The sequence below is a fragment of the Engystomops pustulosus genome, chromosome 10 (genome assembly GCF_040894005.1).
Source record: "Engystomops pustulosus chromosome 10, aEngPut4.maternal, whole genome shotgun sequence".
NCBI lineage: Eukaryota > Metazoa > Chordata > Amphibia > Anura > Leptodactylidae > Engystomops > Engystomops pustulosus.
The window spans coordinates 87,812,846-87,826,935 of NC_092420.1; the positions used below are offsets into that span (position 1 = coordinate 87,812,846).

Genomic DNA, 14,090 nt, shown 5'->3' on the forward strand with positions numbered 1-14,090 from the left:
CTATCCATCCTATTCTATGCCATCGGTTAAATTGGGAAGCTCAGCGGACTGCAGTTGCAATGCAACAATTTCGAGGCATGCCTCCGTTCCCTCGGTGGAATTAACCTCCAGAATCTACTGAGACTGCGAGCCGTTTCTTCTCCAGTCAGAGACGGGGGATATGAGTGGGCAGTGACAAGTCATTTGGTATACAAGGAGTGATTGGAGGGACATCAGGCATGGGTGCACGCTGCTAATATACCTGTTTTAGCACATCCAACCAAGAAGCTCCAGGTTCCTTTCTCTACCCAAGGTTATTTGCATGTTTGCTCGCGAACCACCTAGTGGATCGGCTTTGAATTGTTACTTTGAAAGAATACTTTTAACACCAGCCATGTTTGTAGCAGTGTAACCTTGCAAGAGAGCAGTCCATGCTGCTTTATCCATCTGTACTCTGTGTGCTTGATCAGGGGGAAAATCCAGCAAGCCGAATAGAAGCTCTGATGTGCGAACTCTAGGGAATCTTCCTATTGACTCTCTTGGAGGAAAAAAAAAAAAAAAACAGAACAATTCGGACAGACCCTTTGCAGACGGAGCATAAGCAAAGGCTCCTTTTTCTTACTCTCTGGCAAGATGTTTGAAATCACCAGGACCCTTAATGCTGCTTTATTAAATAATGAGGTAACGATTTGACACTTTCTTAATGCCAGTCTGACATTTTTTGCTGTAATGAAGAATGATTCCCAAAAAATTTTTTTGCCTCCTAAAATGAAGACAAATTAACCAGATTTAAAAAAAGAGGGTTTGTTGTTTTGTGGTTTTTGCGAAAAATCAAGATTTTTTTTTTTCCTCTTCCCTCCCGTGATCTTGAAACCTCTTTGCAGCCAAAGGGGGCTTCCAGTGTATTGCGTTCCTAGTCCTTTTTGACAGCATAGAGGTTAATGAGTGCGTCAGTCGCCTGCTGTTGCCTATGGTAGTACGAAGTATGACTTGCAAGCTGCCCAGAGTAGGTGTTTATTAATGCTGAATTGGCTTGTGGTGTAGCCCATCTGGACTATAAGAGACGCTGCAGATTTTCTTGTGATGTTAAGATGTCCGTACCGTTTGGAAAGGATGTTTGCTGGAGACAGGCTGAGAGATACACTATGAATCCGTCCCTTTTACATGCATCTGCTGCCGCTAATGACTTACAAGGCTGCTCATTTAGGGTAAGGCAATCTAATCACCTTTTGATTTGATTTCCGAGGAATCGTCTGTGCACGAGTTCCTTGTCTATATTTTTTTTCCTTCCTTCCTTCTGTGTTGTGCCTTGCAGTGTTTTCCTCGGCATAGCTGATTGTAGCAAGTGTAGAACCCTAACATCTCCTTCTGTCTTTCCGTATATGTTACCAAGTTTATACGTAAGGCGCCAAAATTTTGTATATAGAGGCTTGCAAGTTCTTGCAAATAAAAAATGTCTTAGAATATATCCTCTACCTCTACCCAAGTGAGGTATATATATATCCAGGGAGTAGAGGGGTTCACTTACTTTTTTCGACAATAGACGTCACTTGTTATGATATTCCAGATCCGATAGATACCGTCATCATTTATTATGCATCATGGGGAAAGTTGTAAATTAAACTCATTCCCCCCGAGTCTTCATGACCAGCGTTTCATATTGTCTAATGTCACTTTATGAACTTAATGAGAATGAGAATTTGGACCGCGTTGTCCGTGGAATCAGAAAAATAGAGGTCAGATCAAGTGTATTGTATTGCGTCACTTTGTCCTTATACACACTTGCAAGCTGCATATATACAAAGTATTCCTATAATGCAATTTTTTTTTATACCGTATTCCCATACTATTGCTAGATTTGATGTGATTGTTACATTGTGTCTTTAGTTTTGTACACTTTGCATTCTTATGTGTGCAAACCTTGATATGTGTCCTCCAAGGGCACTTCTCCGGCTAGTTGTTGTACGTGTCTTATCACTTGCTTTAGGGTTAAGTGATAACTTTAAGACTGGACAGACAGCGCCCCCTTACATGGTGTAAAGGGACTTTTATTCTTGTATTTGTGGCATGTAACAGAATAGCCAGGCCCATGACTAAAGGTGTCTATGCTTGGTGTGTGTATATTTACATGGTTTTACATATATAATAACCCATTATATATAGTTACATTGTATATAATCAAATTTACCTTTACCTGTAGTAGAGTAAAACCTCTTCAGTAGACCACCTTATTGAGAAGACCCCACAAGAGTTTTTACAAATATCCACCATCACTGTATATTACATATTCTGGTCATGTTCTTTAAAGAGTGCTCCATTGGGTTGTCGATGCGAAGAATTTTCACCATATATACCCCCACGCAGTTACCAATAATGTGTTTGTATATGACTGTAAACACCTGTATATATCCTATACTCCGTCAGCCTGGCTTCGTCCAATAGTAGACGATTGCGTTAGTATCATAAAGCAATGGCTATGCTTCAATGGCTCTATTTCACTTTCATGTCATGTCTACATACAGTTGTTGAGTGCACCATCTTGGCTGTGGCGTCATTTGCTATTATTATGGCTAACGACAACATTCGCCTTTTTATCCAATCAGAATTTAACTTTCATCATTCTACTATCGAGTAAAGTATAAAATCAAGTAGTTGACTGGTTGTCGGAGTTTAAGTTGATTCCAATAGATAGATATTATTAAAAGCGTCACCAATTTTCTAAGTAAATATATTACTAAAGGTGCTATTGACATGCAATTCTCACCAGATGTTGGTAATAACCAATCCAATCCACACTGGCAAAGAAATCAAACCACTAAGTATGGTGATTATATGTAATAAAACAGGGAAAAAGTATTGAAAAGAGAAGGAAGAAAAGAGCAAAAAGTCATGACACCAGTTGAAATCTATTAGTAATTAGGGAGCAAATCCTGCCACTTTGTGAAATATTAATAGCAGCTGATGGCTAGTAAAAAGACGTCTCATTACAAAGGTAATGAGAAATCTCATGGTGGGTAGAACCAGTGAGCTGTCTCAGGACGTTCACACCCAAAACATACTCATGGCATCAGTTATACAGTTAGGGCCAGAAATATTTGGACAGTGACACAAGTTTTGTTATTTTAGCTGTTTACAAAAACATGTTCAGAAATACAATTCTATATATAATATGGGCTGAAAGTGCACACTCCCAGCTGCAATATGCGAGTCTCCACATCCAAATCGGAGAAAGGGTTTAGGAATCATAGCTCTGTAATGCATAGCCTCCTCTTTTTCTAGGGACCAAAAGTAATTGGACAATGGACTCTAAGGGCTGCAATTAACTCTGAAGGCGTCTCCCTCGTTAACCTGTAATCAATGAAGTAGTTAAAAGCTCTGGAGTTGATTCCAGGTGTGTGGTTTTGCATTTGGAAGCTGTTGCTGTGACCAGACAACATGCGGTCAAAGGAACTCTCAATTGAGGTGAAGCAGATCATCCTGAGGCTGAAAAAAAAGAAAAAATCCATCAGAGAGATAGCAGACATGCTTGGAGTAGCAAAATCAACCGTCGGGTACATTCTGAGAAAAAAGGAATTGACTGGTGAGCTCGGGAACTCAAAAAGGCCTGGGCGTCCACGGATGACAACAGTGGTGGATGATCGCCGCATACTTTCTTTGGTGAAGAAGAACCCGTTTACAACATCAACTGAAGTCCAGAACACTCTCAGTGAAGTAGGTGGATCTGTCTCTAAGACAACAGTAAAGAGAAGACTCCGAGAAAGTAAATCACATCTAGATGCAAACCATTCATCAATTCCAAAAATAGACAGGCCAGAGTTAAATTTGCCGAAAAACACCTCCAGAAGCCAGCTCAGTTCTGGAAAAGTATTCTATGGACAGATGTGACAAAGATCAACCTGTACCAGAATGATGGGAAGAAAAAAGTTTGGAGAAGAAAGGGACCGGCACATGATCCAAGGCACACCACATCCTCTGTAAAACATGGTGGAGGCAACGTGATGGCATGGGCATGCATGGCTTTCAATGGCACTGGGTCACTTGTGTTTATTGATGACATAACAGCAGACAAGAGTAGCCGGATGAATTCTGAAGTGTACCGGGATATACTTTCAGCCCAGATTCAGCCAAATGCTGCAAAGTTGATCGGACAGCGCTTCATAGTACAGATGGACAATGACCCCAAGCATACAGCCAAAGCTACCAAGGAGTTCATGAGTGCAAAAAAGTGGAACATTCTGCAATGGCCAAGTCAATCACCAGATCTAAACCCAATTTAGCATGCATTTCACTTGCTCAAATCCAGACTTAAGACGGAAAGATCCACAAACAAGCAAGACCCGAAGGCTGCGGCTGTAAAGGCCGGGCAAAGCATTAAGAAGGAGGAAACCCAGCGTTTGGGGATGTCCATGGGTTCCAGACTTAAGGCAGTGATTGCCTCCAAAGGATTCCCAACAAAATATTGAAAATAACAATATTTTGTTTGGGTTATGTTTATTTGTCCAATTACTTTTGAGCTCCTAAAATGTGGAGTGTTTGTAAAGAAATGTGTACAATTCCTACATTTTCTATTAGATATTTTTGCTCAACCCTTCAAATTAAACGTTACAATCTGCACTTGAATTCTGTTGTAGAGTTTTCATTTCAAATCCAATGTGGTGGCATGCAGAGCCCAACTCGCCAAAATTGTGTCACTGTCCAAATATTTCTGGCCCTAACTGTAACTTAATTTATGGACATCTACGGACTGGACTGGATAGGCTGTTACCGATATCTAGAGAGAATTTCATGTCGAAATTTGGAAATATACTTTGTGGTGATGTGTTCTATACTTATTATATATATATATGTATGTAGTCATATTACACCTGGCATTCTCCAATTTATCCACCACCTATAGTACAGTAAAAATCCATCAATAGACCATTGTTTTAAGCAGACCACCCCAGATCTAATGTTCTCCCACCATATTTTATGTATGCTGGCCATCTTCTTTTACAAGTGGATTTTTGGGTGGTCGATTCAAAGAGCTTTCACTGTATATACCCCATTCATTGCAATTCCTACTTGTTGAGTATTGATAGTGTATATGACTATAAACACCTGTATATACCCAATAGCCCTTCGTCAAACTAGATATGTCCATTAGCAGAAGCTATGCTTCAATGGTTCTATCTTTCCTGTTGTGTCTACATACAGTTTTGGGGTCTGCCTCTTTGACAGATAGAAAGATAGATAGATGATAGATATAAGATAGATAGATAGATAGATAGATAGATAGATAGATAGATAGATAGATAGGAGATAGATATGAGATAGATAGATAGATAGATAGATAGATAGATACAGAGAAATAGATAGATAGATAGATAGATAGATAGATAGATAGATAGATAGATAGATAGATATAGATAGATAGGAAAAAAAGAGAAGTCCGGAGCAGCACTACTGGTTAAGTGATAAAGTGGTGCAAAGCCGTAAGTTCCGTGGCAAGCGGTCTTTTGTAGATAAGTCCAAAAAATAGGCAGTACTCCAAGGTTGTAGTCAAAAATGTGAGGGTGAAGCTTTATTCCATGGCAACGTTTCGGTGGATTAATCCACCTTTATCAAGGGTCTATTCTATCGACAACCTGTGAATTTTGTTTTAGGGTATCACAAAAGTAAAGGCTGTGGTTGTTTGTAAAGGACAAGTCTCATATACCATCCCCCAAATTCAATGCCGGGTGTATCTTCTATTCCCTAAATTGGGCTAAACTTTGGCAAATCTAACCTTTTGCCCTAAAAGATTCCTAAGAGAGATGAGCAATATACATGTATCCCCAGTCCCATCATCCGATGCTGGAATCTAAGTGTATCCTCCAGTCTTTGCGATGTACTAAATGTATCCCTCCATCACATCCCACTAAATTAGTGGAAACATCTTGTGCACTCAGCATTTCTGCACAGTAATGACTTTCCTCTCTGTTTACATTAATCAATATGGACAAAAATCCCTTAAAAAGCTTCCTGCACATTATGGAACGTCTTCTATCTCGCCGCCTCCAGGGAAAAGAAAAAAAAAACTATGAAAATGTATCAGGAAACCAAAAAAGTAGAAACCATTGCATAATGTTATCATAACTCTCTCCCTTCCAAGCAATTTGTTATTGATTTTCACATCAGTAATAGGCAAGTATTGTCCCGAGACGCTTCCTGTAAATATGATTCAACTAATGGACTCAGAAGTGGAGGTTTTCGGATACAGCGCCATTCCCCGCTCTGGGTCACAGTTGATTTAACCACTTTGTATAACGAATGTCTTAATAATGCTGTTACACTAAACTGCTGTAGGGTCCTGTACAACTTATGGGAAGTTCTACCTATTGTATTGGTCTGATCCACCATGTTTTTGCAATAGGCCACACCTACTATTAAGGGACGTGGTTGTTAAAAGGCTCTGTGATTTGTTTACAATGTAGGCAAACTAGGCCCATTCATGGGGCGGCTTATTTTATTTATAGAATTGGTATGTTTAGGGGGCATTCACGAGAGTCATCCAATTCACCATCACCATAGTCATGATGTAGAGTGTCGTCATTACCACGGCCATGGTCCACGGTGCCATCACCATAGTCATGCTGTAGAGTGTCGTCATTACCACGGCCATGGTCCACAGTGCCATCACTATTCTCATGATGTACAATGCCATGGTCCACAGTGCCATCACCATAATCATTATGTACAGTGCCATCACCATAGTCATGATGTAGAGTGCCATTACCAGGGCCATGGTCCACAATGCCATCACCATTGTCATGATGTACAGTGCCATCACCATAGTCATGATGTAGAGTGCCATGATCCATAGTCATGATGTAGAGTGCCTTGATCCATAGTCATCATCTACAGTGCCATCACCATACTCATGATGTAGAGTGCCATGGTCCACACTGCCATCACCATAATCATTATGTACAGTGCCATCACCATAGTCATGATGCACAGTGCCATCACCATAGTCATGATATACAGTGCCATCACCATAGTCATGATGTACAGTGCCATCACCGTAGTCATGATGTAGAGTGCCATGATCCATAGTCATGATGTAGAGTGCCATGATCCATAGTCATCATCTACAGTGCCATCACCATACTCATGATGTAGAGTGCCATGGTCCACACTGCCATCACCATAATCATTATGTACAGTGCCATCACCATAGTCATGATGCACAGTGCATTCACCATAGCCATGATGTAGAGTGTCATGATCCATATCATCATCTACAGTGCCATCACCATAGTCAAGATGTACAGTGCCATCACCATAGTCAAGATGTACAGTGCCATCACCATAGTCATGATCTACAGTGCCATCACCATAGTCATGATGCACAGTGCCATCACCCTAGTCATGATGCACAGTGCCATCACCATAGTCATGATATACAATGCCATCACCTTAGTCATGATGCACATTGCCATTACCCTAGTCATGATGCACAGTGCCATCACCCTAGTCATGATGCACAGTGCCATCACCATAGTCATGATGCACAGTACCATCAACCTAGTCATGAGGGATAATACCATCACCTTAGTCATGATGCACATTGCCATTACCCTAGTCATGATGCACAGTGCCATCACCCTAGTCATGATGGACAGTACTATCAACCTAGTCATGATGCACAGTGCCATCACCCTAGTCATGAGGGACAATACCATCACCCTAGTCATGATGCACATTACTATCACCATAGTCATGATGGACAGTCCAATCACCCTAGTCATGATATACAATGCCATCACCTTAGTCATGATATATAGTGCCATCACCCTAGTCATGATGCACAGTATCATCACCCTAGTCATGATGCACAGTATCATCACTCTAGCCATGATGCACAGTATCATCACCCTAGCCATGATATATAGTCCCATTACACTAGTCATGATGCACAGTGCCATCACCCTAGTCATGATATATAGTGCCAACACCCTAGTCATTATATATAGTGCCATCACCCTAGTCATCATATATAGTGCCATCACCCAAGCCATGGCGCACAGTGCCATCACCATAGTCAAGATGCACAGTCATGATGCCCTAGTCATGATGTACCATGACGCAGTGATGCACATGATCTACTTTCTCCATGAACCCTTCATTGGTTCAAGTCAATTATCTCATTATACCTTCATTTATTATGGAGCATTACAATTTTTATAAACAAAATGACACAAAATAATTTGTCACAGACCATATTTGCATTGCTAGCATTGAGTTTACAGTATGCGCACTCAGGTGGCCATCTCCAGAGACCCAACGACCTACATAAGAAATCATTTTGGACGTAAAAAGAAGTGGCGTGCCCCACATTTTTTATATTGGTCCCCATGGTTGAATGACCTTCATCTGCAAACTTGCATCATGCATGGTCAGCTCAATTGAAGGAAAGTTCCACCATCTAACAGGGTCTTTTAATTACCTAAATCTGATGGATCAATGCCTCGTCCTGCTCGGCACAGATGTGGCTGCTGTCAAGGGCTGGTGGCTTTCTCTTCATACTTTACCAAAAACACAAACTCTAAGAGGCATCTATTTCAATCAACATTATTATTGACTGTGAAAATCCTACAAAATGGCAAATCCTCGAGAAGATTGTTCAGGTCCAGCTTAGCTCGACCTAAATTCCAGTGACCAATTCAATTCTACTGTAGATTCTGCATATTGCCCATCTTATTTGAAAAGACCACCTCAAGCAAACATATTTCCATGTAGTTTTATGTAGGGGTCTTAAAGGTCAATAAAAACATGGTGGACAACACACAAGCTCTTAGTCTTTAGGTAGTTACAATTTTATTGAATTGTGTATTAGGATCGTGGTTTAGTCAGCCCTTTAGCAGAGGCTGATACATGGTGGCATGCTAAGCTATCAATCATCCGTGAAATGTCAACTGGACACATGACGGCTCCTACTTGCTCGTCCTTAGGCTGGAAAAAAATAAAATGTAAAAAAATTTTTAAACAATTATTTACACTAATATTATTTATTATAAATAAAAGGATAAAGAAAATGCACTCGTAGATGCAAGTAAAAAAAATGAAATAAAAGATAAATAAATTAATAAAATCTTATCCAGACAACATTTTTTTATTTGTATTTTTTTTTTATGATTTTTATTTTTTTTCTGATTACATTTTCCTCCCCCTTTTCTTCAACTCCGGGTGTAATGTTAAAATCAATCACTTGGATTAGTGCAGTTTGCATGCTAGAAATGACCCGTGAACTGATACTTTTGAGCCAGAAGTTCCCAGCTGGTCCTTAATGAACAAATACAAAGCAGATTGCGGTGACCGCCACTGAGCCATTAACCCCCAGGCTCCTGCAGTAGCACATTGAAAGGAGCAGCACGCAGCATCGCTTCTTACAGCAGACAAAGAGTTAAGCTCCCTAGCTGTTAGAAGGCAATTTCAATAGCACCTTGCCTAGCTCCGCCTTCCCCTGCTCCCTCAGCCAATCAGCTGCAGCCTTTATCTGACAGATAGTCCCATAAATGCATGCAAGCAGCCAGCCAATTTTCTAGCAAGGCTCTATCCAATTTTCATATCTACACCCTACTTTCGAGAGGCATCCACACAGTCTCTCTCTCTCTCTCTCTCGGTTTTTTTTCTTTTTCTTTTTTTTTTTCTTTCCTTCTTTTTTTTTTTTGGGTTTCTATTTTCATTTAACATTTATTTTTCTTACCCTTTTATTCTCACAAAGGCAAACAATACTTTCGCAATTTATTTATTTATATATTTATTTTACACACAATTTTTTGAATATTTTTTTTTTTTTTAAAACCCGGATATTTTTTTTGTTTCTTTCCCGGTCGGCTCGTGGATATTAGGGGGAGAAGGAAAAAAAAAACTCTCAACAGAACAAAAAAAAAAATTGACCCAATTTTTTTTTTTTATTATAATTTTTTTCTCTCCCTACCTAAAAAAAAAACACAAAAATTTGACACGTACATATAATAAAAGCATTTTCGAAAATAACTGTTGCGAGGAGAGAAAAAAAAAGTCGGAGCACCGAACGAGAAAATATTAGCAGTTAAGAATGGTGATGGTAGGTATGGCATTTCTTTTGATGTTTTTGGAATTTTTTGTTTTTTTGCTTCCGAGTTGTGTCGATATGTTGTGTCTGCATCTCTTGTTCTATGGGCATTGATGTTGCTTCCGCTGCTGCTGCTGCCGCTTTAGTCGTAGTATTGTTGGGCTTGATTTATTTATATAATTTTTTTTTTTCTGTTTCGTGATTTGTCACGTGCAACATCGGGGCTGTATTAGTATGCATTTTATCGTCAAGGTCATTCCGATATTGCACGCTCGTGTGAGACGCACAACGCACCCTACGTCCTGTGCCATCATCCGGCTCTTGTGATATAGCTTCTGTGTGTGTGTGTGTGTGTGTCTGTGTTTCTTTTCTGCCATTGTGTGTTTCGGCACAAAGACTCTTGAACACAAAAAAAAATTCTTTAAAAAAAAAAAAAATTTTGCCGGTATGGCTAATTTAGGGTAGACCGCTCCATCAGTATGGTAATCTTTCATGTAGACTGATATATAGGGGGCTTGGTAAATGCTGCATATTGTATTTCAGAGTTCCCTGCCGTGACCTCATAAAGGAGGAGGAGGCAGGCGTGTGGTTGAGCGCGCACTCTGTGTATGTATGTGTGTGAGTGCGTGCGTGCGTGTGTCCTTCGTAGCATCTCTTGCCAGCGGTACTGTAAGAAGGAATGTCAGTTTTTACATAACGCTCTTTTTGGTTTTGACACTGTGACAAGCTTGAAGGCTCCATCTCAATAGTCACAGATGGAGTGGAATGGCTTAAAGATGGTAAGTGCAATGCTATCCTATCCAATGCTACCCTTTCCCTTCATTTTTATTTTAATTTTTTTTTTTTTTTTTTTTTACAATTCCCGGTTATCCTAAGCAATTTTTTTCAAATTTTTTTTTTTGTGCCTCTTTGATTAATATTATTATTATATATATTTTTTTTAACGTGGGTTATTTCATGTCCTATGCGTGACTGCCGATCTAGGATAGGACCTTGACAACTAGAATGTCAGTGCACAAGTCTATCTCGGAATGACTCGGTGCTGTGTAATCTTCATTTGAATTACATGAGTCTTCGGCCGAGGCAGGATTTTTTTTTTCTCCTTTGACGCCCCCCCCCCCCCTTTAAAAAAAAAAAAAAGCTGTATTTGCCGCAGAATGTCCATATGTTAAATAAGTGCAGCTGTCTTTTCTTTCATTTCCCCCAAAACACTGAGCATGTAGCTACTTGACGCTCCTTTTGTGTGCTATCCTCACAATGGGTGTAAAGTGCCACACTTGAATCCTTGTAGTCGTGACCTGCATGGCATTTCATTGAACGCTGCAGGGACGCGGGGCACAATGTACCTACAGTTTCCACTAATCCCTCAAACCTGTTGTAGACCTTTAAAAAAAAAAAACGCCACTTTCCCTTTACCTTCAATTTAAAGGATCACCAACCCCCCCCCCCCCCAACCCAATCTCTTCCGAGCGCCTTTCTTCATTCTTAAGGAATTGTCTTTGTCTCCTTGTTTTGATGGGTGTAAAACAAACAAGATTAGATGGAGCATTCTAAGCGAAAGCTATCGCTCCGAGGGGAAGCCAGAGAAAGGTTGCCGAGGAAACGACTAGGGAAAGAGCGGAGATAGGGGAGCAGGTGGCAATCATTTGGGAATATAGCAAGCGGCGTGAAAAAAAAAAAATCAAGGACTGGGGTTACCACTATTATCTGCCACTGCTTTATAGCAGTCACAACTTTAATTATTCTGTACATATAGGTGCTAATTACATCTCCGCACAGATGTACCGTCAGGCGCCCAAACACTATTTTTAAGCATCTGTCTCACCGTCGTACGCTGAATCTTTTAAGAATTTTTTGAATGTTGAACCAAACCTCGGCCAACAATAGAATATGTACAAATATGACAAAGTATCACTTATATCCTATTCTACGACGCCCCCCAACTTTATCCGACCAAGGTGCATTTCCTAGAGCAATTTGGTTAAATAGTTATTTTAGATATTTCCAAATTGGGCTTTGCAGCAGCAGCAGGGGGTTGAGATGAAACGGTCCCCTAGATGATTTTTTAAAGCAGGCAGCAGAATATTTCAGAAGCTTTGTAGCTTCCGTCTTTTCCTAATCGTATATTTTAGCCTCTTCTTCTTTAAACTTTTATATCGTGAAGTTAAATATTTAAAAAAAAATTGGGAATAAATTTTTGCCAAATGGAACATGGAAATCCAAGTGCTGTAATAATCTATGTATATTCTATACAGTAGAAAAAATAAACCTACTATGTACTTCTCTGTCAGCGGTACAGTAGAGTTGATGAAATTTGACAAGTTTTGATGGTATTTTTTTTTTTTTTTTGCTGAATTGTGTTTTTTTTTTTTGAGATTTCAGCCTAAAGTTAGAAAAATAATAGAATCTGACTGTTCGCTGTGTCTAAGCCTTTGTTGAGTAAGGAAATCCATTCATACATCAGTACAGGGGGACATATAAACCCTGCAATCAAAAGATATGTTTCACTCCAGTGCACACAACACCTCAATTTCCATGGTGTTGACTAAATGAATAATGTTACAGAAAAGCAGACGATAGTCTCTAATGGAGAGACAGCTGATAATGGAATGGAATTGTTACATTGTATTCCTCTCCGCCGTTCAGCGCGTTCTATGTTGTCTTGTTGTGTCTCTTGACTATTATTTGTGTGTTTGTTTTTATATGTGTTTTGAGTGTTGTTGACACATTTTGGCAATCGCTTTTTGGCCTTGGTGGAATTATTTTGTAGACCAAGCCCATATGTATATGGTGTATTATGTTGCTATTATGTTATTACTATATCAGGTGGATTGAAGGAGTTCTGTGTGTATGGCCGGTCTAGGATAAAAAAAAAACTTAATGATGTTCTGATTAACTTAGTATCCAAGCAATGCCTGGACTAATACTTCCTGTTTGTCTGTTACAAATTGCATTGCCCAGAGCTTCCTGGGGAAAGGAGAAGAAATCTCCTCATTTGATTGCATTCCCTCTGGAGTGTGTAAGTCTATGGTGAGAGGTTGGAAGAAGCAGTGATGGAAAAACTTCAGTCTAAGAATAGAAAAAAAAAAACCTGCTATGATTTTTTTTTTTTCACTGAGGCTGGAAATGGTGTGCAAGTGGCTTGGGCTTGGATATTGTTGGCATGCCCATAAATGTACGTTGCAAGGACACTCAATCACAATCACTATAGGAGGTCGGATTGTTGGATATACACTACCAGAGAACTGGAGAAAAAAATGCAACAAAAAGCAATGCAGAAAAGTCTTGAGTTTTCGTGTTTTCCACGTTTGTGCCTTTGTGCCCGGATATACTTGCTATGGAGCCATGATCCCATACACCTTGTAGATAGAGATGGTCCATAGTTGCTGTAAATGTTAATATATTGGTATAAACTCACGTTTTTCACAGATACTTCACCACCCGATATCATGGTCTGTATCATGTGGTGAGAAGACAATGCTCCGGGATAGATTATCCAAGCTTCTCGCCGTTCAGCACCTTGGTCAGCAGCCTTAAGGCCTTGGCCAATCTTTACTATTCTCTATCGAGCCTTCAAGTCTTAGATAGCAACGTTGTGTTCGCTGTTATCGGATCTGTCTTCTTTTGTGAATTTAAAATCCAATTTCTCTCCTTCCCTTTGTTCTGAAGTGATCAGTGTCTCTCTCCGCAGCCGCTGATTTCCATAGAACACCCCCTCCTCCCTTTTATTCTTTACTTCTTTGTTTGGCAAATGCACAGAGCATCGGCACTGTAATTTTCCCCATGTCCTGCTCCGAGCACCACCACCGGGTCTCCTGGATGTTCAGTGTGGACTATGGAGTGGAATAGCAATGTCCATTCATCGCTGTGTGTTTAGCCTCATGGTTTGTGCTGATATCATTGTGTCTGAGAAATAAACTAAATCTATAGGTGGAAATATCTCCCTAATATTTCGCTAGTGCATACCTGTCTATGGGACACTTGCATGTATTGAATAAGTGCTGCAATGCAGTATTTTTTTTTTTCATCT

At 39.9% G+C, this 14,090-nt stretch overlaps 1 protein-coding gene across 7 annotated transcripts in view; it reads left to right on the forward strand.

The window, feature by feature from the left end:
* Nucleotides 1–332: 332 nt before the first annotated feature.
* The window catches only part of ELAVL4 (ELAV like RNA binding protein 4), an 86,990-nt gene continuing 73,232 nt past the window's right edge, over nt 333–14,090 (forward strand). For 2 of the 7 annotated variants that reach the window (XM_072128479.1, XM_072128484.1), the window contains exon 1: nt 667–1,187. In XM_072128479.1, coding sequence (XP_071984580.1) covers nt 1,071–1,187 — 117 coding nt within the window. In that variant the 5' untranslated portion in view covers nt 667–1,070. The other 5 variants (XM_072128480.1, XM_072128481.1, XM_072128478.1 and 2 more) reach the window with 5 other exon arrangements.